We start from the raw sequence: 23570 nt of genomic DNA, 5'->3' as shown, positions 1-23570 counted from the left end.
GTCACTTCAAAATAAGACACGTTCTACAGCTTTCTTACAGTTACTGATGCAAGCCAAAAATACTTTCATATGGACCTGCAGTATTCCTTTATTTTATGGACTTCCTCTGATTACTCACATTCTCATACAGGGCTTGAAGGGTCTCTAGGTCAACCACAGAATTGTCCAAGTTCACAACAGCTATAAAAAAGACAAAAAAGAATTAGTTGTCAAGATGATAATCCAGCTGTGAAAGAAAGCCTGAGCACAATACCCAGCAATAGTTTTTATGACCTAGTGGTCATACAGCTTAAGGGTTTTAACTTTATTAATGCCTTGAATAGTGCCATTCCTAAGACTATGGGCTAGAAACCTGGTAGAGCCAGGTGTCTAGTGTTAAAGAATTCATTTCCCTTCCCCCAGACACATACACACACGATCCCACGAGTATGGCCATAGCCAGAGATCAGAGATAAGCTTTACATCAGACTTTCACGGTCTGACTGAAAGCATTATAAAAATTTGCAAATCTGCACCACAGCCACACACGCACACACACAAAGCTCATTCCTGTCACTGGTTGGTTTCAGTCTTAACCTGATTAATCCATAAGTCAGCCAGTTAACTTCAAGACACCTGACAAGGGTCAAGTCTTCTATGCACTAAGCCGACAGGTTTAGTACAGATACAAAATATGCCTTTCCTGTTCCCAACCAATTCTGGCGCCACACACATACTGTATTTTTTCAGTGTCAAAAAGCAGGTTCAACAAGCATAGAGAGTGATTTCCATCTAACTACCCCTTACCAAAGGAAATAAAATCTAGGGACACTTTTAGGAGCACAAACCTGCCTCCCCACTAATATTAGGAACATTTACTGAGGCATAGGTAATATTTGTGCAAACTAACGAAGAATTATTCTTATCTAACACAAAGCAAGAATTATTCTAAACATAGTAATTTTTGTTTTCCTTTTGTATATTTTTATAAGCACACTGACAATTCACTGACAAGACAAATAAATCTAACTCTCCTCATCCAGACTTTAAAAGTTGAAATTTAGAATGTTGCATTAGAATGTATGTGATGGTAACAAAATATATATTTTTTAAATCACACTATAGCAATCTTTTCTCCATTTTGACCTTCATTATTTTTTACCTCTACTGTGATGAGATGTGTGGTATGTATGTGTATGTACTTATACAGGAAGTACAATAATCCCCTAGGTGAGATTCATCTAGAAATTGCAATGTTGATCAGTGAGAGCAACCCAGCACAAGGGTATTATGTCCTATAAATCCATGTCTTTAACTGTCACAGAGAAATTCTGTGTATACACCTAAAGACTACAGACAATATAATTCAAGTTCATTGGTTTCTGATTGTTTTAAACCATTTAGAGATACCACTCTGAGTCTGGGACTCATCACATTCTCCCTTTCCAGGCCTGAGACATAGTTTTAGTTACAGTATAAGAAAATTATAAACAAAGTAGTGTTGATCTCAAACTAAGCAGGGTACACTGTATCTATAAGGAAAGCATGAAACTAGGTTTTAGGGCTGACATAATAATAATAAAAACAATTACAAAAGTTTTTAATGTTTAGAAATAACAAAAAACCAAAACCCTATCTTTTTCCCATTTTTCCCCCCATCTTTCCCTTACCACAAAATAAGAGAATGTGAAAGATAACAGCAATGTACCAGATAACAGTCCAGGAAACAACACATTATTTATTTTGTTTTGGGGTAGGGGGTGCATGCAAAAATCTGCTCTTAATTATTAAACAGACTTAAAGATGCCCTCTCAACAAGGTGCTGTATGTAGCTTTTGATATTTCTTTTTGCTCAGTAGGCATAACTATGTGCTTTAAAATAAGTCAAACTTGCCTTGAGAACAGGAAACCAAAACGCACGTGCAAATAAAAACTGTGTCTAGATTGGTTAGAGACCTCTACTTTGAGGAAACACGTGTCAAAGCATGTATACAAACAGCTCTATTAAAAACAGGATACATTGTGAAACTCAGTTTGCATTCTTAAGCTTACACAATGTTTTTATATATGAACACACTTGCAACCCTTCAGCTATTTATTTTGACTTACTGGCTGTCTTCTGCCTGCTCTACCCCCATCGCCCTTCCTTCCAGAGACTGTCTGCTCTTGCACTAAGAAATATGACATAAGTTCCTGTTCTGACTTTTGCTCAATGTTAAGATCACCCACGGATTACTTAAGGGAGCAATAGAACACTTTTGTTTGAATGCTTGCACGAGATAAGAGAATGCCTGGCAAACACAATGGTGCCAGGTCTGTGTACTTTCAACAAAACAGGTATGCAGAAGAGTGTACATACTTCAGGGAGCTGCTTAAAACAAATCAGTCTGAGACAAGAACTTGGAGAAATTAGATCCTAGTATATCTGTTTCAAACCTCCTCCCCCGTCCCTGCTGTGAAAAAAAAAAGGACAAAAATGTTTATATATAAAGATCTATATGTTCCTAAATAGCACTCAAATATCCCACTAGGATTTTTTCAATATTCACCACTTTTTTTCCCCTCTTTGGAAATCAAGAGATGAACTTCCGTTTCTTGGTGATATTGCAGCACTGTAAAGTAGAACATGATTGTTCATAAAAACAAATCACAACTGTTGTATGTTTAATTCCATTATCCAGACAATTTGATAAAACAATGTTTTCTTCTGCAGCCAAGCTAACTAGCTAAATATATCCATTGTCCCCTCCACACAATGAGCATGTTTACACAAAACAAACTTAAATATCTAACCAAAAGATTCCATATGGTGACTAAATAAAGAAGAAAAATATAGACAAACATTAATTTCCCCTCAAGATCTACTGAACTGTGTTACACTTAGAGTACATTTGGATGTAAACATCTGGAGAAGGGTTTAAGAGTCTTGCAGTCAATGGATATGTTCACCCGTATCACTTTTGTAGAAGGCGATTTTTTTTTTTGTTTGTTTCGCAGTTGACATTGCCATTCCCTGGTCTTGACTACTATGAAATAATCTTTAATAGCCAGCACATCATCCAGTCTTTTGGTTACATTCATAATGCAGCAGCGGAGAATATTTATTGCCTTTTACTCCCATAGAAACAACTTTATTTTAGTCAAATCAAATTCAAGCATTTTGTTTTTACATTCAAGATTTAATAGTTCCGCTAATTCCTATTTTCTTGTGTTTGTATTGTCACCACCGTCAATAAAACCAGCACTAGTTTCAAGCACTAATACAGAAAAATTACTCAATGTATATAATACTATCCAATATTATACATAAATAAATATATATTAATATATAAGTAATAATATATAATTTATATATACTTGTGTAGTTGTACACACAGAGATACTATTAAATGAAATTTGAACCAAATATATCCAAATACACAGACAAATATGCACAGATAAAAATGAAAGGAACTACAAACCAAAATTTATTTATTTATTAAAGCAAGCACTGGTCAACAGATGTTTATAGCAAATCTACCCAGTAAAAAGAAAAAAAGGGTTGAAGAGCAGTCACAAAAGGTTGCTTGACTCTATAAAGGGCAGAGGAGTAAAACGAGAACATTTCAAAAGATTTGTATCCAAAATAAAGAATTTCTACATAGTTAGAGGAATATTTTTTCTGTCTTGAACTTTCCTGATATTTTTATTTTTTTTGTCACAATCTACGCAAATTTAAACTGGTATCTTTGGGACAGAAATTATATCTTTTTTTATACAACTGTAGAAGAATATAGAAAGTTTAGCAGAATAGAAGAGTTTTAATTGCATTCTGTACTTCTACAACATAAATTGAATGAGAAAAAACATGCATATACACAATAACAAAACTCACCTAGATACTAGTTTCAAATTGGAGGTTTAACAAAATTTATGCAAAAGGATAAAGATTTAGTATTCCTAGTAATATTAATTTGCAAACCTGGCTGGACACCATGGAGGAAAGTTCACCTGGCAGGAAAATAATATTATTACTAAAAAAAAAAGAGATTACTGTAAAGAACATGACTACATTCAGATGCATGCTGAACTCAGAGAACAGAGAGACCTTCTCCCATATGCATAAAAAAAAAATTTGGAACACAGACATTTAAAAAAAAACAACACAATGAATAATCACCACTAACATGCCTTCAGCAGAATATAGTACGTAACCAAGCCACCAATGAGATCAAAGCTTTTGCCAGCAACTATAATCCTGAAGAATAAATACATGAGAAGACAAGGAGGTGTAGAATGCAAACTGTATTCTCTGAAAGACTATAAATGGAAGTAGCTCTGTTTTTGTTTGTTTTGTAAAACAGATCATTAACATCGTTTGTACATCTAGGAGCATGTGAACTACCAGCTACCACTGAAACAAACGTGCCAGCCAATATAGACACAGCAAATCTACACTTAGACTACAAATCTAAATCCAACAATATTAACATTTACATAAACTGTAAGAGAAAAGACTGCTACCTATAGCTAGCCAGCACTTGGAAATTCTTTTCTGTTTGCAAGTGTAGGTTCTTCCTTCTAAAATGATCAAAAATCAAAATATGTCACTAAGTAGAATTTCAGGAATAAGAAAAAGACTTAACACAATATTTTGGATCCAAATTTTATGTCAAACTCTCATCAGGCACAATCTTGCTTATAGTTGACTATCAGAAGACTGATACTCAGTCCAAACATTGGTCCTTCGTCTTCCCTTCTCAGAGTAAGCTTCAAATTACTGTCTACTTCTCTGGCCTTTCCAAGTAAAACTCTTAAGATTTTCTGTCTTAGGATTCTATCCAGAAGTGACTGACCTCTTTGTGAGGCCTCCCAGAAACACTGCTGTCCAACCAAAGCTGACTGAGCAATTCCAAATTCCACTTGACTGATTACAGATTACAGTTTATCTCCTCATGGAGGAGCAGTAGCTAAAGCAAAGACACCTCAATTTTGCACAAGGAATTCTGAACCAATCCTGCTATACTCAGATCCTTGCTTCTGGGAGAAAAACAAACAAACCACCACCATTTTTCATTCTGTTTTCCACTGCAATTACCTTTTCCATGACTCTCCAAAAAACATCAGTATCACTCCAAGGTGACACTCCTTTTTCCTTCCTGCACATTTTTGTCTCTTTGCATTCACATCTGCTCCCATTCTCCAGGAGAACACCAAGAATCTTTCCAAGACTTCAAATCTCCTTTGTCAAACAGCAGCAAGAATCACTTCAGCAGGTTACAGAGACTGAGTATTCTTTACTGAATGATGGACCTCCTATTTGTACAGCAGAGAATCACCATAGTGGGTGGGGCACTAGTTTAGGGGGTTCAAAGCTGTTCCAACATTGTGTGACTCTAAGGTGCAAGACTACAGAACACTGAGAAGTTACAACATCCAAGGTACCTTTTCCTAACTTCCATCTCCGATAATTCTGCTCCTTAATAATAAGACCATCTACATCCCAGGAATGATTTTGAACGATTTTGGATTTGATTAAAAAAGGCTGCTCCAAGAATATTCTATAGGTTGTAAACTTAAATGGTCAGAACCAACATCAGTAGAAGCAACATCAGAACCAACATCACTGACAAAACCTTAAGCAATGAAAAATTCTGACACGAGAGAAGAAACTTGTGCGAAACCATATATAGCCTGCTCTAAAATATGAAATGTTTCCGAACAACAACAAAAAAAAGCAAACAACTAAAACCAACAATAAACGGTTTGTTTACTTATTGCATATGGAATAGAAACCTTCACTGACACGTATTTGAAAGAATATGCAAAAACACCATGTATGCAGATACTAGCAAAACAGACAGAAGCCTCAACATGGACAATTCCATCGTGTTCCTCAGAATGACTGACAGGTGAGCTGCCCAATTCAGAAGCAGCAGCAAAACAAAAACACTAAATGTGTCTTCCTCAATGTTCTCATCAAAATAAATAAATAAATAAATAAGGAGCCAAGAGAGAGTTAGAAGAAGATCAAAGTGCCTTGAATTCCTTTTCTACCAGAAAGATTACGATGGTATGATGCTATATCAAGGTAATCGAAAAAAAATCAACTAAATATTATTTAAGATCAACTAAATTGCAAAATTTGCATTCAAGCCATTGAATTGGTTACATAATAAAACCACAGCTTCAAGAATTGCTATCTTCTTCTGTTTTTTCCATATGAGCTTATTTGCATCATTCACCTAACACAGGCCTACTGCACATTTTTTGTCTGTGATAGTTCCACAAACTTGACAACTACTACTGCTCTCTTGGGATTCTTCTTCATCTCAATTATGGGAAATGCAGAAGTCCTAATGCAGAAATTTAACTCTCAAATGAGTCTCTTTGAAATAAAAATGGAATATGGAAAATGCAGTGTAAAACAAAATGCCCCTGGGCTAATGGCAGCTCCAGCAAAACACACAAGGATTATGGTTATATATACATACATTTTAAAGATCCTCAGAAATTAAATAAAATAAAAGAATTTTTAAACAGAAGCACCTGAACTTGCACAACTTAGAGAAAAAATGTTGATAACGGGTAGGGTAATGAATAACGTTGATAATGGATGGTCAGCTACACTGGACAGAAATAGCATAAAGTAAAACAATTTTATATTATTACCTACCTGCTTGCCCTAGGTATCTTTGTGATATGTTTACCTATTAGCAAATACTCTCAACCTTCTCAGAATGTAAAGGTAAGTACACATAGCACAACGTAGGTTGGATCTTCAAGACAAGTACACATGGCATGGATCAGAGGCAAGAAAGAGCACACAGTTCTTCTGTGGTAGTAATTCACCTTGATCTAATGCTTGTGTAAGAAGCCAGAACAGCATACTAAATGTTCAAGCAGAAGACGTTGATTAAGCTGAGCTGTTGCTTCAGGTTGGTTTTGTTTTAAAGAATTTAACATTTTTATATAACTTCAAGAACACTTAAGTTTCTGGGAAGCAATAAAATTAGAATCAATTAACAAAGAATGTATATTTTCAAAATCTGGTGTAGCAGAATTAAGAGACTTGATTAAGAAGTAATCTTTGGTATCACTTTTTGCATTGCTTCTTCTGTTATAAATACTAGTCAATTTTTTAGAACTTAGTATTTTCTATTGTTCTATAGTGTTGCTACAAAAACATAGCAATAATAATTGTAACAATAGAGGCTTTTTTTTTTAACATACATATAAACACAGAGAGGCATACAACAAAATATATAACCATACATAGTTAATATAAACAGCTACATACCTTTCAAACAATTACCTATAACGTTAAGGACAGAGTTACTGATTATGTGAAGTCTGACTTCATACACCTATACAGTTTGTTTATAAGAGTACGCAAGCTCAGTTCTTAGAGAACAAATATATTTTGTTTGACTCTGTATGTCGCCTTCTTGTCTAGGCAGGAAAAAAAATGGAGACCAATGCTGTAATCCTTTCAGAATAAAATGTTTAAATACAAACATGATTGCCATTGTAGACTGTTTAATTTAGAGAGATTGTATTTCAGTTCTGGTTTTGAGAGTTTTGCTGATTTGACTATTGAGAGTACACTTCAATGCTTATCTTAATTGTTTAGATAAGTTTTGTTTAAATTAGACAGGTGAAAAAAACATGGGTGTGGGATATAGGAAGGTTGAAAAAGACTGGCATTTTACCAGATTATGCTTATTTTAAACTATAATGCATAGAAGAGCAAACAGTCTCAAAGAACCTGCCAGGGGCTGGTCTTCAGGGAGTGAATTTGAAGTGCAAGATTGACTGGCGGGAGTCAAGATTTTTCAAACTGGAAAGGATTACCATAACTCTAAAAACACTACTTAAGGCTTGCTACAGTACACAAATGCAAATGATATAAGACCAATTTAATACATTTTTTTTAAATTATGTTTTATGCATATAAAAGGGTTTTATTTTTTTCTAGATAGAATTTCTGTCCCTTAAATGTACTTTTTAAAGTGTTTCATGAACAAGATTTTTATATAAAACCATCATTGACATATGGATATATTTTACATGTAAGAAATTCTGTTACAGTAAATAAAATTACAGCTATAAAAAATGCAATGCTAATTGGTGCTTACTTCAGTATCAGCTCGTACTATGTTTTTGCAATTTCTGGTTAAGGTAGTATATCATACCACAAGTGTTCCATTTCAAGGTTCTCAAATGGAGACTTGTCACACCTATCAACTATAACATTTTGGTGGGGAGACTACTAAAACAGAATATCTGAAGAATATATCTTTAGGATGCTTATGTGACAGTATGTATTTACAGTGCATACATTATAAAAACAAACTGCAAAAACAGATCAGCTGCACGTGATATGCAATAGGTTTGACATGTATTAATCTGTCTTCAGACAGATAACGTACAGCTTTGTATTCATGAGTCAAACGAAATAAAATTTGGGCTTCATGGGTGTTTGTTAGTACTTGACTTTTCTTTTAGAAACCTACATATCCTACTTCTTTTTGATCCCTATTTCAATGACGTTACATCACTGAGTTCCACAGACTATTTGTGATACTACTGTTGGTAAATGTGATTGACAAAGCACGTATGTAGAACGAGGTAGCATCTCTTACTAAATACAGTTGGAAGAAGTCACTAAGACTTGTCCGGAACACAAAAAATTCAAACACTTCAGGATACATGCTAATTTAGACCTTTAATTATGTTTTTGTTTTGTTTTTAAGTAATTTGAATTTTCTGTTTTTTTGGGTTAATTCCACCTTATCTATTTGCATCTGAGTAGCTCAAAATAAACAAAGCCATGGCTCACTGAGAAGTCCATTCCATAATCAAAAAGGTAAACTTATTCTTTCATGTTTCAGAGAGTTCATTTTAAATGATCAAGACGAACAAAATGCAGGAGGCAGAGGAAGAGATTTACTTATAATCGTCCAATAGGTCTAATAGCAAAGATGAAACCTAGGTTTACAGTAGTGCAAAGTCAAGAATAAGTTTAGGTTTAAATTATTCAAACTATAAAAAGAATCATTTATTTCTTACTCTATCATAATAATCTCTAGAAAGAACTTATTTTTTTTAATGCAGGATCTCTGAATTGTGTTACTTTGCTCTGTGACCCTGAGTACATCTGAACAGTCCCCAGTCTTTTCATGTTCCTTATACACATTCCAGTCTTTAATCATTTTTCCAATCCATCATTGAACCTCTTGATTTTTTGATACTACATTTGTTTGAGATGAAGCAACCACAATTCATCCCTCATAATAAAGGCAAGGGTATATCCTAGAGCATTCTGCATGTTGGATAAAGTTAGCTGGAAGGATACCAGAAATAGATTTGTCCAGGAAAGGTTTGCTCTACATTAAGCAGCTCACTCAGGATCTTAGTTTTTCTGCTCTCACTTTACCCACAATAAATAGAGGTTCAGGCAGCAATTTAGAATACTTGCTTTAAATGACTCAACACTTAGTCAACACTAAACCAGTTAAAAACTAACACATACATCTGCAAAATTAATGGTTCAAAAAGCACTATGAAAAAGGAGAGTAACTTAAGTTTTCATGAAAATCTGCTCTCAGTTCTCTGCAGCCAATTATATCTTTAACATCACTGAAAATAAAGGTATTAAAAAAAATATATATTAATTATCAGTGAAGTCCACATGGTTTTGTTAATGAGAAAGCTGCTCTTTCCTAAGCAGACTCAAACTCACCCAAAGAATTGTCTTGATTACACTCTCAATATTCATGATCAATGGCCGATTTAAGATTTCTTGTCTCTCTACAGGAGCGACTAGAAGTCAAAACTAGAGGTCTCACTTAGACAAGAGGTCTAGCTGGTGGAATATCAAAGACAAAAAAAAAAGAAATAGAATAACCTGAGGTCTCAAGAACCTGTCTTTCTGGAGAATTGCTTAATCTATTTAGCTTATACAGAAAAAAATTAAGAGGCATAGTTCTTCTGTATGCCTACAAGAGATGTTTGAAACTAGATTGCTCCATAATTTCAGACAAAAAAAAAAAGAAAAAGATGTCTAAATTAATCTGACTAGTTCACTTTGTAAAGAATATTTTAAGTGTTAAAAGTGAGCGAAACTAACCTTTTGAGCATTGTTTTGTTAGATACACTGACTTCTCCATCACTTAAAATATTTGTATGAAATCCTAGACTCACCAAAGTCAATAGCAAAACTATCAGCAACTTCAAAGAAAGCAAAAGGTTGAAGGGTCAGAATTTCAGCTGGAACTCAAGATCATTTGTATTGTTAAAATGTTCATATTTGTCCAGACTAATGGCTTGAGCCAGAAATTAGCAGGCTTGACTTGTCTTATTAGTAGCCAGACTAAATGCTAAGAATATTCTTTCAAACTATACAAGTTTAGAGCTGAGTTGTGTGTTTGCTAGGTCCTTCTGAAGTTCTCCATTACTCTTCTCTAACATCAGCAAACATAAATCATTTTATCTGCGTGGAACTTTGCTACCTTTGATGACTTACAATATATATTATAGTGGAAGTTCATTTAACCATGAAGATATGCAGTAATTCACATGCAGAAACAAGCTTTCCTTGTTTATGGTTCAAGCTGGCCAGATGTGCATGATGATATCAGTATCTGTAGTAGTAGAGCTAGTTAGAAAACATTATATGGAAATTTACATGAATTCAGAAATCAGGCAAGTCCCTATTTACCCGTAATTGCAGTACAGTCAACGGTTGCGATCACAAATTGAAGTACAATTTTTCTTGCTCTAGAATTATAAACAGAAATCATTTGAGAGGCTTCATTTCAAAAGCAAATTTTCCTTTCCACCTGTCAGACGGTAGTATCTCCCTAAAATAAAGTTATATGATTTTAATTTCTTCCCCAAATCAAATTAAAATTTTATTTTTGGCACAACAGAGACCAGTTTAGATGTAGCCTGGTATATTCCACATCTGCCCAGCCTGAAGTTTGGATGAATACCATGGCCTTCCTTGTACTAACGCACGTTAAGTCTTTGACCAAATATTCTGAAGTTACAGTATTAAAGAGCTACAGATGCTAATAAAATGATGTAATGATCCTGTGATATTTAGTCGATGCTCTAAGTATGGTGGGATTATGAAAATAACGCAACAAGATTTTTGGCTAGGTAGAAGACAGATGACACATCTTTACTAATTCAAATCACAATGCTGTGATAACTGAAGGCAGAACGATGTGTGTTTATTGTTTAAGTTCCATCTTTTTTCACGCTCCAAAGCATTTCTCAAGACCTGGTATTAATAAACTCAACAAAATTACAGACCAGAATTGCAACAGAATCAAAAGATATGTGGAAAACCAAAATATATATGTTCTAGAAAAAAATATATTTTTTTGAATCAAAATATCTCAAGTTGGAAGGGACACACAAGGATCATCGAGTCCAACACTTGGGTCCCCAAAGGGCCACCCAAAAATCAGACCATGTTTCTGAGAGTGTTGTCCAAACACTTCTTGAACTCCGGCAAGCTCAGTGACATGACCACTGCCTTGGGGAGCCTGTTCCAGTGCCCAGCCACCCTGTCAGTGAAAACCCGTTTCACCTATATTTATTTCAGTATTGTTACTAGAGTCAGTCTGCTGATGACTGTAAGACTAGAAAAGACGTTCTATATTGCTTCAGTTCAATACCATTGAGCTATATTATCTGTTAAAGTAGCTAAAGCTATTTGCAGCTTCACTAAAAAAAAGAAATTACACTGAAATAGAATGCAACATATATTGAATGGGGAGGTTTCCTGTGGAACAGCAGAACAATGGAAATAAATCTCAATCTTTCATTATCCAGAGATCATAACAGAGCATGACAAAGAAGAGAAAGAAAGTAAGGAAAACCCAGGTGCATCCAGGAACACTGGCACGATGGCTCTAGCACGAGAAAAAGCATGCTCCCCCACTAAACGTTCCACCTCTTTGCAGTAGAAAGCGATTTTCTAACATCCAACTCCAGTTTCCCAGCCCTCTTTCCTACCCTGTCCATCACGGCCGGATCCAGCAAACTAACCGCTGCCCTACCTCTGCACCATCCCCTCTGCTCCTTGCTCTCGGAGCCGGGGTGCGCCGGGCTGAGCCCCGCCGCGGGCCGCTATTGCCACCTGCTGCTGGGAGCGCGGAGCCGCCCGCCGCGCCTCCGGGGGAAGGTGGGCAGCGGCGGCACGGGCGGCAACGGAGAGCTGCGGCAGGGAAATTCAAAATAAGGGAAATTCAAAATAAGGGAGGGTAGAGCCAGGTCCCGGGCGGCTCTGTGGTACGCTGCTGTTCAGTGGCCAGCCTGCTGGTGTTTGCGATCGGCACGTTTTTGTTGTCTTTTCCTAATCTTTCCATATCCCCAGCGTCTCTACTCAAAACCACATACATGATTAAACAGAAGAGCATGGGGGACACCTGTAAGTAAACGATACTCTTCAAGAAGTGGAAATCAGCCAAAGAAAATAGAAAAGCAAAACGTGTCATAAGTTCAATGTAAATTGGACAAGAACAAAAAAGCAACTTGCCAAATGCATAAAACTAGTAATAAAATTGCTTTCAAACACATCAGATGTAGGAAGCCTGACAGGAAACAGTTGGGCACGCAGATAATCTGGCTGTAAAAAGAGCACAAAGGGAGAATCAGAAAAGATTAAACAAAGTATTTGTGTTAGGATTCACTACCACAGAAAAGGTCAAAGATGTTCTAATACAAGATCTACATTTCTCAAGTGATGTGTTTTGGGCACCATCTTAAACTGATCAATTTCAGAGCATACAAATGCAGATTTTTAGAGGATTCCAGAGATGATGCTGGAAATTCCAAACCAGTCAGTCTGAATTCTGTGCCTGAAAAGTGTCCATGTGTTATATGGAAGAACAGCTTCTTCAAACATAGAGAAACACAATGTAATGAGAAAGAAAGGTTGCATGTTGTTTTGTAGTGGATACTCATGAGCAACAAATTGAATGGGACTATCCAAGTGGAATCAACCAAGGCACAGCAGTGGTCAGACTGATACTGGATTTGCAAGAGGCTCCTTCTTACCTGAGGCTTTATAAAAAAAAAAATTGCTGTTATGAGAAAAAAATGAAAGTTTACTTGGTTTAAATATAGAAACAGATTAAGAAAAAGGAAAAAAAAAGAAATCAATTATAAAAATGAATGATGAATTTTCAAAGTAGAGAGTTGTAGCAGTGGAGTCATACTAAGATCTTTGCTGGTTCCTGTACTGTTTAATGAATGTGAGGTGATAATGTTTGCAGGTAATAAAAGTTAGCCAGTTTAAAGCTAAGTGCAAACATGTGCAGAAGGATCTCTTTCAGTGTCAATATAAGCAAAGTAAAGTACATGGGAAAAAAGAGAACCCAAATGTAAAAACAGTGATACATACAAAATTAGCAGTCATTGAAAAAAAAAATCCACTTTTTTCATAGGTCTCTGAAAACATAAGCTCAATGATTAGCAACAGGTAAAGGGCGAACAACATCAGTAATATAGAAAAATGGAGACTGAAACAGAAGATCCAATACTGTGTCATAGGCATACAGTGCACATAAATATTGAAAATAACTTGCAGAGCTAGTCAACTTTTTTGCAAAGAGAAGAAAGAGTAATGGATAGACTGGTGACAGGGGAAAACAAATATAGACAATGTGTGTGAAGGTCTTTCCAACAAAATTTCCAATTTGTTTAGAGAAAAACAACTACTGCAAAAAAAAAAGATAAAATAAAGATCTATAAAATTACATGAAATGCAATCAGTGCCACTCTGTTTTCTCCTCCTCCCTTGCTATCCACACAGGAGATCGGGTACTAAGCCAGACAGATCTTTATTTGGCCAAATATAGTATACAATTTTAATTTCTTAAGTGAGGAATGACAAGAAGGAGAAAAAAAAAATGCATACAATTAATGATAAAAAAGTAGGGATCCATTTTGCAAATTTTACTAAATTTTTATTTTTATTAATTTGGATTTAGATTAGATTCTAACTTCTGTAGCCATAAGAGGCATTTATTTTTTATACGTCTGAAAGTATATGTGCAAGTATATTTAAGCTTAAAAACCACATCACTAAATGGATTGTTGTGGCAAGCATCCTTTCCTTCAAAATCTTTCAACTCAATGAAAAAACGTGCGAATAAAGAGCTGCATTATAAAGCGCTATTGCAAGAAGAGGTTCGTTCCCTCTTCTTAACGTCTTAAGTCAATTAATAAGCTGTTCATAATGTTTATAGTGTTAAAATATTTATTTGGTTCAGCAATACATAAAAATATGGCACCGAAGATTTCTACTGTATTCTGTAAAAATATTTCCTTTCTTCCCTGTTTTTGCATAGTACCGGTGTGAACAGCAAGCATTTTATTGCTTTTCTACTCAGAATTTCATAGTCATCCCTCTTACAAGTGACTGACTACACAGTACTCAAATGAGAAATAACAGTACTGATTTTTTTTTCCTTTGAGTAGAACAGAAATTTCCTGAAACTTTTTGTTCAATGTTTCAAAGTTAATCAGACTTCCAAGAAAAAAATAAACCATTTCAAATGAAACAGACAAACAATGCAGTTAGTTCTTACATTTCTTACAAAACATTTCTATTAAATTACATTCATATGTTTTTAACAACAACAAAAATTTTTAATTAGCCAAACTATCCAATGTGGCAATAATTAGTCTCTGCTGATTCAAATATTGTTAAAAAGTTCAATATAATTTTTCCTTATTTAAAATGTATTTGACATTACAGAAAATTGTATTTAGTTCTACAAATGTATTTTTAAATTGTAAATTCCAAAAGAGTGTGTTGCATGGAAACCAAAATTCGGTTCCTTTCTTGATGATGTGAATATTTCTGTCCTTCATACCTCAATTTGTTGCACGCAAAAGATAACTGAGGTTGTATTTTTCCTTAACTTCTAACAACTTAACAACTTGCTTTGTTGCCCTATGATCAATGGAATAAGCCTTCAGAAAATCTCACAAGACAGGTCTCCTCCAGTCCCTTCTCTATCACTACTTGGGACTGGCTTTTAATGCTATCACCCACAGCTCTGGGATTTATGTTGCAGCCATTCAAAACCCCATTCGTCTCCAAGGGCCTTTGTGTCTTCCCTCCCAAGCTGCCACTGGCAGACGTGGCCAGGCAAGGACTCCAGAATCAGCGCGTCCTACAGTGTTCTATACTGAGTAGCTGAAACCAACAGCATCAAAGCAATAGAAACATATATGGCAATACATGTGTTGCACTCAAATTTAATTTAGTTTTTGTTTTATAAAAGTCATTTTGTTTGTTCCATTGTTTCCTTTACCACTAATTTCACAATAGGAACTTATTAAGTAATTATAAGCAAATAAAATGTTTAAGTTTGCAACCTAACAGCAGGCATAATGTAATGAATATGGTAAAATAAAGCTGGGAAGAAATAGAGGACTAAGATCGAGGATTATGATGTGAAGGTTCAAGGAAGTGCTAATGCACAAGATAGAAAAAGGCCAAACCAACAAACCTTTTTCCTTGTGGTGTCTTGGAAGGATCTAAACACACATTGGAAAGGTAATCAGAGGGAAAATTGACCCCTGATCTGGAAAGTTCTTAAGCTGTCAAAATGCACAATATTTGATAAAGTAAAAAATATATATATATATATATAAAGAGTTATGATTCTCAATTAATAAACCAGAGCGGGTAAAGTTTCTAACTTTGTAATTAACCTACACAGACTATAACCACTTTATGGATCATTCCTTTAATAAGAAAATGCAGACTTGTTACCTTGCCTAAAAAATGATCTATATATCTACTTGTATTCAGGACTTTGTATTATATTCATAACCTAAACAGACAGAAATTAGATTTTTGGTCATCTAGTTTGTCTTCTAGTTTAACAAAGTCCAAAAAACTTGAACCGATCACATTATTTTACAACTTAATTAGTTTAAACTGTAAAATGCGTTCTGAGAAGATATCCATTCCTGATAAATAATTTGATTTTATGAGTTTCAAGTGATTACACTTATAGACACATATTGTTAATGTCCTATTGACACTAGGATAAATACTGATTAGAGTACCTCTGGACCTTTTATATGATAAACTAATCGTGAGTCTTAGTTTACAGATTTTGAGTCATTTTTTCCTGAATGTTTTCCATTTAGAGCATCTCTATGACCCTGGAGACTACATCGTAGTTTAATGAGAGTAAAGAATTCCTGCACAGAACCTTCATATAATGCAGCATGAGAGATTTTCCCTCCTCCTCCAGTGAAATAATTCAGTTAGTCTTTGACAAAGTTTTTCCCAGCTCATCATTTGTGTCTATGTGAGCAGTCAAATAAGAAAACAAAACCAAGACTCTCTCATATTCATCTGTCACAAATAGCCTCATATTAAAGAATAAGCATTTATTTTGTCCATTAACATTGGATGTTCATCCACTTCCTGCACAGTTGTCTGTTGAATTCAGAGCAGAAACTATGTCTGTTGTACACAGTTGTACCTCTGTTAGTAGACAAATACAACTTTCAGTAAAATAATCTCCAACCCACATTAAAAGGTCAGGCTTTATCAAATAGTAGGTGAACCTGCCTACCTCTCCACAGTTATTTTTCCTTTCTTTCCTTCTCTCGTAGTATCACTGACCAACAAGTTGAGAGCTGTAACACAAAGAGCTTTGGTCTTCCGTACTTTTTTTTTTCCCCTCCCAATTATCAGATCAAGACAGGTACCTCTATCAAATTTTGTGGATTACAAGCATCACAGAGAGGGGGAAAAAAATAGCTATTATTAAATGAGGATGTCCTTAGAAAGGGAAGGGAGGGGTGGATCTGAGGCAGAAATCTCCAAACTACTTTCAACAGAAATAGGGCAACCAGGAGGCATTATGCAAAGCTTTAGAGAAATAGTTACACTATTGCAGCAATGCCAGAAGTAACACAATGCCTGAAATGATAAACTGCGTTAAAAGAAACTTACTGAATTGGAAAAGATTACAGACAAGTTCAAAAGACAGATTTGTGCATGTTGTTTTTGCCAGTCTTCTTTCAACATTTACAAGACATGTTCGGACTAAGATAACTTTGTTCAACATAAGATTAATTTCTATTCTGAAAATAAACACTATATAAAATCTGACTATGTAGTGAATATAACATTTTCATGAAACATAAAATTTGTTGTCCTTCTATTTGACATCTTTGGTTTATTTTTATTTTTTTTCTTCTGCATTTTTCCCTTTTGTATTAGAAGTTTTTGCTATTGCTACTGCACTTGTTAACACGCATAAAGTTAAAAACAAGCAGAGGACATATTGTATCCTTATAACTAATTGATCAGGAAGAGAACTGACAACTATGTTCTGGGCAACATAGCTACAATTTCAAATGATTGTTATATTTCTTGTGTTTGAAGGTATTTAAGACACATGCTTAGCATGCAATTATATACTAATACATTGGGTGTTAATCATAGACTACTAAATACAGTTTACTGGAATCTTGTGGGATCTCAAATTTAAGCACAAAGGAAAAATAGGAAAAAAATCTGAGCTTTAAAGGAAAAATATGCAAGAAGTGCTTGTTTGGCATTTCTCAAGTTTGGCTGTATCATGCCGCCAAATGCATGTGTATTTCCAATGGAAACATAACACTAGATAGGATGAATGAGGGAGATTCGTGGTACAGTGAACATAAAAAGCAAGCAAAATATCTGGATTAAGTGTTTTGCATAGTTAGTAAGTGATTATAAGGGATAGGCATCAGTAAAGTGTTGCGTGAAACCAGAGAAACCATGAGAAGAGGACTAATTTTCATACTAATAACAGAAAAATGGCACTGAATTTAAAGAGAACATTTCTTACAATTCTTACAGTTCTAGCCTAGACTGGGTAAATTAGCTGGAAGTTCTGTTAGTAATTAGAATTAAAGAAAAAAAGAAAAACAACAAAAACACAAACAGAACATAAAAAGAACAAGAAATCAAACTACCCTACTTTACAGCACTACTAGAAACACGTACTAGAGTTCAGTACAAATACGCTCTGCTCCTTCCACACTGTAAAAATATTTAAACAGCAGCCAGGATTTTGGAGTTTGTCTTATTAAACCCAACTCAAAGTCAGAAGCAAACAAATGCAATTCTACCAGCAGACACTTAACAATATCATCACCACCATCAAAATCTATTTAGCTCATAGTGAGGTAGTCTAAGATCTTCCATTCAATGACATCTGATCACACATGCACAAAAAAGTCACTAAATGTTCTAGATTAGTTTAAAAAATCCAAAATTTTCAAGTTTCCAAAACAATCTTTCAAAGATCATTTTTGCAGACAATATTTCACCTATGTTTTTTTAACACCAAAAATCAACCAACCAAAAAAACCCATCAACCTTTAGAACATTAGGCCAGGTTTCAAATTATTTTAAGTATTTTAATTAAACACAGTGTGGAATAAAACTTGAAATCATAAACTTATTAATTGAATTCATAGCTATCACAATTGTTTTCCCTTCTGTTCCTGTAATATTTTGAAATTTGTCTAAGCTGTTAGAAAAATAAAACACAATAGCATGCAAACCAAGGAATATCAGATTGAATACCACACTACGTTGAAATATTCTCCCTCTTTCTGGGTACTTTTCTAGGTCAGTAAAAACAAATAAATAAAATTCCCTACAATTCTTCTGCAATTCACATATTTTGCATTAACTCTACTTCCACCAGATATCCTTTATATGTAATAAAGAAGATATTTAGAAAAATGCTTATGAAGACAGTTTCCTGGTACCACAATAGTCAGAGTGGGGGAAAGTTTGACTAGCTTTCAAATTCACAAAAATAAAAAAAAAAAAGTGCTTGTGTTGTACTGAGAAAGATAAGTAAATTTTCATGTAATTATACATTAAACAGAGTAAAAACTCAAGAAGACTACTCAAGTCCTGGGCTAGAGGACCAAACACTGATCCATTATTTTACTGTATCTATTCTCATGCATCTTGAATCTTAATGTATATAAAAGCAAATATATCAAGTGCCTATTTTGCTAATGCAGCTTTTTATTTCAACATTTTAATTTTTGAAAGCACTTCCTCATTAGACTATTCAAACTGTAGCAGATAAGCAAGCAAACTATGAAACACCCTCTCTCAATCCTTACTCATCTAACAAACAAGTAAAAATAGTACATACGTAAAGGTGAAGCTAAATATTTGGGTCTGTGATTTTATAACTTCTCTCACAGACTCTATGGCTAGATCACTCAGAAAACTCTGCATGGAGTTACCAATGCCAGAAATGTTTCTGTTGAGATTTCAGCTCTATTTTTCCTATTCCCAACACACGAATTTCTTTCCTGTTCCTCAACACCTTTTCTGCGTGCCTATTTTATGTTAAACAAAAAGCAACAAACCATTTTTAACACAAGGATCTTCCAACCATTTCCAAAAGTCATCCCATCAGATAAAATTTCTCTTACATTTTTTCAATCACTTCTGAACAGCTAGGAAGTAAAAACACTACTAAATTCTCCTTTACAAAAACTATTGTTTTTAAAAAGCAGCTATTGAAGGAGGAATATACAAAATCTGCACATAGCTGCTAGATGATCATGTGTACTTAATATTGCAGTAGGATAAAGGTTAAGCATAATATTGTTTGACCCCTTCAACTACTGACATTCATGCCATGTTATTGTTAGTGTTGCATGTTAAGCAAGCAAATTTTCAATGAACTTGTGTTGGCTTTACCACAGAGACAGATGTTAGGCGGACTACTTTGTTCATAAGGTTCTCATTATTAACTGAAACCAAGTTGAATATTTGACTGAAGGAAAGGACCATATCATTGTTTTCAGATTTTGCTCTATGACTTAACTGAACTACATCTGCCAGCTTTGGAAATACCAAGTACTTCTTGGCGCCAGTACTGGCGCCTTGCTCTTAAGTGCTTCAGCTTGAGGAAGTCTAGTAACCATCAAAACAGTTTAATAAAAACTTAAAGTTGTGATTAAGAGTTACTCATTAGCTGACAGAGTGCACTGAAATTTGCTTCTATTTATGAATAATTTCACAAAATAAGCAAATCATAGTAAACTGAATGCATGGCTGTAAATACGTAGCCTAGAAAGTTCACAAGATGTTTTTGTGATTTATGAAGTCTGTGTTATACTTGAAACCACATTTATTTAATAGATAGGCTGGCACTTCACAGGACAGTTCAGTCTGCTTCAAATCTATCCAAAGCCTTTGGGAAACATAAAGGATGGTCTGAATATAAATACAATTCCACTTTTCACCTTTTATGCTAAGAGACAGTAGTGCAAAATGTGAGAAGTATTACAGTCCTTCCAAAAAATCTCCCATTATAAACAGCTGTTGAAGATGAAACAACTCCAGTTTGTGCTAACCCAAATACAAGAACTATTTTAGACAGCAAAACAATTAAATGTTACAATTCACTTTTCTGGATATACCTTTGGGATCTTTGAATTAGAAACAAACTTTCTTCCACAGAAAGACCAAAATCAGAGTCTAGATTTCACACCACTCAGGTAGTTGATGCCCAAAACTATGGGTGGCAATTCTGCAAATAATCAGTCAATACTTGTTTTCTATACAGAAAAATAGAATACGTTACAACAAGGGGGAAAATAAATGACATCTGATATTTTCAGAAAAATAAAGTGTGAAAAGACCCTCTTGATTTTTATCTATCAAAAGATAAATATAAGCATTTCCATATTATTAACGATGCAATCTAAGCTAGAATCAACAATAATTATTTCACTTACCATGCTGAATGTCCCTCATGTCTAAATGAAGGCTAGACATTAATATTCCAACAGCTTGAGATCTTTTGTTACTTAACAACTTGACAACCTGCCAAAAGAAACCCGTCTATTAGTATCCACCTGCATTAAAACGTTACAAGATATTTTGCATTACTAATAACAAACCAAAAGTGAGTATTTTTATAATTTTTAAGTGTTCCAGCTGCACAAATCCATCACAAGTGTAAATGTCATCTAGCTGAATTTTAATCTTAAAAGAGTCACTATAAAATTTCCCCTAGACTTCATTCTTCATTAGGATGCACACTTTCAACTTCACACTGATGTTACTAAGTGTATGAAACAGGCTGTCATATAAAAAAAATCCAACTGTGTCTATCTTGGAAATGCTTTGGTTTCCAAAACCACACAATAATTTCCATCTTTGATGTAAGCTAAAACTGTGAGAATTTGTATTTTATTTGAAAGTTTGACGTAGTAGGCGCCAATATGAATTTTATTTAAAAAGCAAAATAACCACGTACATATTGGTACTTTCTTTGATCACTTTTAGGGAATACAAAAGGTCTCAAAGCTTTTTATTTTTATTTTTTAAATAACAGAAAAAAAGCCCTCAAAACATCTTGCTCTAGGGAGTTAAAATTAGCCACTGAAAAATTTTTCTTGTACATATTTGCTTTGCAAGCATAAAAGCAACAAGCAATTCACAGCTTAGAATCCTGTGGAAGACAGTCTATTTGAATTCTGTAAATTTTATATCACTAGTATGAGAAGCAAGTAATGCCAGAAAAGGATCCTTATCTGTAAAACAATGTGAATTTAGATAAAGACATTTTCAATGTAGGGCTATAACCATTACATAGATGAAAGAGGTTAATATTTAATCAACTCATTTTGCTGAGTTTTACATTGTACTAAACATGCTGAAGAAAAAAATCTTTGTCAATTATTTGGAGGAAAGGCAAAAAAACAATTTGATCTGTAAATTCAAGTTATTTTTACATTTCAGTCATGTGGTACATACATGTTTTTTCAAGTTACATAATTTCTATATAAGCATTGAGATGCTGTATCACCTACAGACCCACTGGAAAAATAATTTAGTAATCAATTAGAAGAAATCAGATTACGTAAAAAAAAAAAGATAGCCTGAGTAAAGAATGTCAAAATCCAATCCACATCTTAAAACGTATAAAAGTACCCACAAGATGTTTACCCTGTGGCCACCTTTGATTCAATCAAGTTTTCATACACAAGTTTGTAAGTTGATGTCTGAGCTGCAGCTGAAGAGAAGTAAAACCGTGACACAGAACTCTTCCACTAGGGACTGCCTAGAAAAGGAAGCTAAAGTCACAGTGCTTGCAGAATGGGTTTCCTAATAACGTGCTTGACTGGGCAACCTTGAACCTTCACAACCAGCAGTGTGTCAGGTATTTCATTTTCCTTTCCTCATAGATTCCTAACAGATTGCTGATTACAGCAAAGTGAAAATACCGCACCCTGCAAATGAACTGAAAAAAACCTTAAAATTAGGAATCAGGTAAGTCATAACTGTTGATCACATGGTTAAAGAAACAAATCCAAGGCACAGATATTGATGTCATCTGTCAGAAGTTAGCAAGTGCCTAGGCAATATCTAGCACACGTGATGTATTATTAGGAAATTAAAAATTGAAGTCAAATGGACTAAATCAAAATTTTACAGAATAGGATATGACACTCAGATTTTATGAATTCAAAAGGGAAAACTATCATAACTCAGAAAAGTATAACTAAGATGTCTTACACTAGCCTTCTACTAGGCTATAATTATTAAACGTTTCCTAAAAGGGACATAAATCTCATTTAAGCCCATAACTGAGATAAAGCTAGGACAAATAATATGAGAATTCCCTGTGAGAAGAAGCTATTATCAGTATCCATATACTACTATATTAGCTTCAAATTGTGAAAACACTTTTTCTACCACTCATCAGCAATCTAAATCTCAGAGCTACCAAGGTGAGGACTACAAATATAGCAAGGGAACCAAAACAAGATGAAAAAAAAGAGCCACAAAATAAAGCAACTAGGTGCTTATAATGCAGATTAGAACATGATTTCTTACAGGACCAGATTTAGAGGCCCAGTAAATGCCTTTGAGTCCCACTCTCTAACAGCAATTTGGTCTAAAAGTTAACAGAAAAAAAGAAGAGGCTTATTCTTAAAGAGAGCTGCTGAATAAGAGAATAATTATTTACCGACTGATCCATTCTGCCTGTGATCACAGAAAAAAAGTGATGTCCCTATGCACAATAGGTCACCCTTTCTACCAAAATTCTGTACTTCAAGGCTTCAAAAAGTACCAAAAAGTCAGGTGAATGGTGTGCAGAACAGCAACAGGTAAAGCATTTTTATATAGCAACTACAAATTTTGTCTGGCTTTATTTAAAATGTATGCTCTGTGTCAAGTCATCTTCATTCATTCATTTCCATTTTAGTAAATTGCATGAATATTATAGCTTTCCAATACAATGGCTGTAACAATAAAACACTAATTCAGAAAATATGAATATTAGCATAAGTGCCTAAAGCAATTCCCACTAAAAATAAAACAATAAAATAAATCAGCTGCACAGTCTAGGCCTACAGGCCACAGACTAGTGACGCCATTTAAAGGCAGAACACCAAAAGATTGATAAATCCAATCTCTACAAGATCTAAAGCCTCAGACACAATACACCACTCCTTTTTAGTCTGGGTCCTGGAACTTTGCGCTTTAAACAAATTTGAAAATAAATAAAAAGGAAGCT

General features: G+C 34.5%; 1 protein-coding gene across 8 annotated transcripts in view; it reads right to left on the bottom strand.

Moving 5' to 3' along the window:
* FMN2 (formin 2) overlaps positions 1–23570 on the bottom strand; it is a 202216-nt gene that overhangs the window by 78162 nt on the left and 100484 nt on the right. For 6 of the 8 annotated variants that reach the window (XM_083831936.1, XM_083831934.1, XM_083831935.1 and 3 more), the window contains 2 exons: positions 20779–20866; positions 119–180 (listed from right to left, as the gene is read on the bottom strand). In XM_083831936.1, coding sequence (XP_083688062.1) covers positions 119–180; positions 20779–20866 — 150 coding nt within the window. Of the gene's footprint in view, positions 1–118; positions 181–14843; positions 16490–16580; positions 16645–20248; positions 20571–20778; positions 20867–23570 lie in introns of those variants that run through there. The other 2 variants (XM_083831939.1, XM_083831940.1) reach the window with 2 other exon arrangements.

The sequence above is a fragment of the Anser anser genome, assembly GCF_964211835.1.
Source record: "Anser anser genome assembly, chromosome: 3".
Classification (NCBI taxonomy): Eukaryota; Metazoa; Chordata; class Aves; order Anseriformes; family Anatidae; genus Anser; species Anser anser.
This window is presented reverse-complemented; position numbering and strand designations above follow the sequence as displayed.